The 2,413-nt window shown below is 51.5% G+C and overlaps 1 protein-coding gene across 1 annotated transcript in view; it reads right to left on the bottom strand.

Annotated features, from left to right (window-relative positions):
• Positions 1-1,204: 1,204 nt before the first annotated feature.
• Positions 1,205-2,413, bottom strand: part of LOC104470113 (olfactory receptor 52R1-like) — a 5,727-nt gene continuing 4,518 nt past the window's right edge. Inside the window, exons 2-3 of the mRNA XM_010084924.1 lie at positions 1,478-1,921; positions 1,205-1,306 (exon numbers count right to left, since the gene is read on the bottom strand). Coding sequence (XP_010083226.1) covers positions 1,205-1,306; positions 1,478-1,921 — 546 coding nt within the window. The remainder of the gene's footprint in view (positions 1,307-1,477; positions 1,922-2,413) is intronic.

The raw sequence follows: 2,413 nt of genomic DNA, 5'->3' as shown, positions 1-2,413 counted from the left end.
TAAGAGCCTGAGTGTCTGAAAGACCGAGATTACCCTGAGAGAGGGGTGACCCAGAGGGAGACAACCCAGAGCAAGAGAGAGACCTTCCAGACAGAGCCTCACCTCTCCCCTGGCCATGCCAGGCATGGGATGGAACAGACCATCGGCCCGTTTTTGTCTCAGCCCTAACCCTGAGGTCGAATCCTGGGCTGGTCACTGGGGCTGTGCTCCCTCCCAGCTCCTCCTGCCCCTGCAGACACGGGCACAGCAGAGAAGCTGGAAAGTCCTTGACTGTCCTGGCAGCAGCTCTGCCCATCAGTGTGTGATCAGCTTCTCCTCAGCACAAACCCCAACACAGCCTCACACCAGCTGCTGGGGAGAGAGTTCACTCTGTCCCAGCCCAAACCTGGACAAGTCCCATCCAACCCAATCCGTTCTGTGATTCTATGACTCAGGGAGTTGCTGTGCCCTGATTTCCATGGGGTGAAGGCACAAGGACAGCTGGGATGGCTGACACGGTTTTGGTGTTTCTAATAGGACAGGTACAGAACCTTATGCGACCCTGCAGGGTTTCAGGGTGACTTGCAGACCCTGTTCCCAAGCGAGTTGGGTTTTTGTGATTGCTGCAAAAGCTTTGGTAAGGTTTCAAGTCAGGAGTGGGAGGAAGAAAAAAAAAAATCTGTTTGGGACAATATCTGGATGAGGATCTGTGTGTAAATGTGGATATACACACCCCACACTCTCCCCTCATAGCCAGGCACCGACATCAGGCAGCTGCTAAAAACTAACAAGTGAAAAAATGGAAAATTACAGATTGGGTGGAAAAGGTATGTGGGGAAGGTGGGTCCATGAGCAGACTTACATTTCCAAAGCGGTAACAGTCTTTTGTCAAGAGCTGAGATGAAGAGGAGAGTGACGAGGTAATAGAGACCTGAGGGTGGCCACAGATACAGACACAATTTATCTTTCCATTCCAAAGAGGAATGTATAATTCACTTTCTAAAAATAATGTTTCACCAGTCAAATTTTCTGTGATGCCTCCAGCTTGCAGGGTTTGGCCAAGATGATGAAGAGATCATCTCACTTTTCCAGTAAACAGCTTTTTAAGCTTATTCTTTGCTCTTCTCTGCTGCAAACTCCACTCCTTCACACCTGGAATTAGTGATGGGCTGGAGCCAGGACCTGGGCTGATCCCTTTCTGCCAGAGCAAGCTCAGCACCCGCTCTCAGATCTGCTTGGTCCTCGTCCCATAGATGAGTGGGTTGACCATGGGAGGCACCAGCAGGTAGAGGTCAGCCATCAGGATGTGGAGGTGGGCAGGGATCCTCTGTAGAAGGAGAAGAGCCTGGGCATGTAGAAGAGTAGGATGACACCAATGTGGGAGCCACAGGTCCCGAAGGACTTCAGATGAGCATCTTTGGAGGACAGACCGATGACCTCCCTCAGGATCAGCATGTAGGAGATGGCGATGAGGATGGAGTCAGAGCCCACCACACACAGCAGCAGCCAAACCCAGCTTGGCAATGGTGGGGCTGGTCAGGATGGCAGAGTAGCGCAGGGGCTTGCAAATGGCCAAGTATTGGTCAAAGGCCATGATGAGCAGGACCCCTGACTCCACAGTGGTGAAGGCGTGGGTGAAGAACATCTGAGCCACCCAGCCCCCAAAGCGGATCTCCTGGGAGCAGAACCATAAGATGCTCAGGAGCTTGGGCATGGTGAGCACGAGGTCAAGGGCAGCCAGCATGGAGAGGAGGTGAAACATGGGCGAGTGCAGGCTTGGGTCCATCTTGATCACCAGGAGGAGTGTGACGTTCCCCAGCACTGTCACGGAGTACATGGTGCAGAAGGGGATGGCAATCCAGAACTGAGCATCCTCCAGCCCAGGGATGCCTGTCGGGATGAAGGACAAGGGACTGGAGCAATTTGGGTAGGACAGGAGGCACTGGAAGGGAAGCCACAGGAACAGCTGGCATAGATGGGGAGAAGAAAGAGCTGTAGCAAGGATTGCTATGGGCTCCAGCCACTTCTCAGGCACACAGACCTGTGACCAAACCCTCCTGCTGTTGGGAGAGATAAATGTTGTTTTCACATTAACTTAATCTTATACAGAGATGATTCTGTTATCTGAAGTCCTGTGATGCTTATGAGCTGTCTGCGTGGTTAAAAGGATCAAGACCCCGTCTCTGTGGTTAAAAGGATTAAGAAAAGAATGAGGTCACTCTTGCACAACTCACGGGAATGCAATGGCATGGACTGGTTTTGCAAGCAAAGAACAAACTGGGGGCTCGGATGGCTATCAAGAGGGAATTGAGCATTATCGTAAAAGGAAATGTATAAACAAGGGGAGAGGGGTGATAATGGGACACATAAGCAAGGGCGGGAGGTTTAAACATGTGAACTAGAAGCACCCGGATAGGCTGTAGACCTTGGAGTA

The sequence above is a fragment of the Pterocles gutturalis genome, unplaced genomic scaffold (assembly GCF_000699245.1).
Source record: "Pterocles gutturalis isolate BGI_N339 unplaced genomic scaffold, ASM69924v1 scaffold17295, whole genome shotgun sequence".
In the NCBI taxonomy this organism is placed as follows: domain Eukaryota; kingdom Metazoa; phylum Chordata; class Aves; order Pterocliformes; family Pteroclidae; genus Pterocles; species Pterocles gutturalis.
The sequence above is the reverse complement of the archived record's forward strand: the minus strand, read 5'-3'. Positions and strand labels throughout refer to the sequence as shown.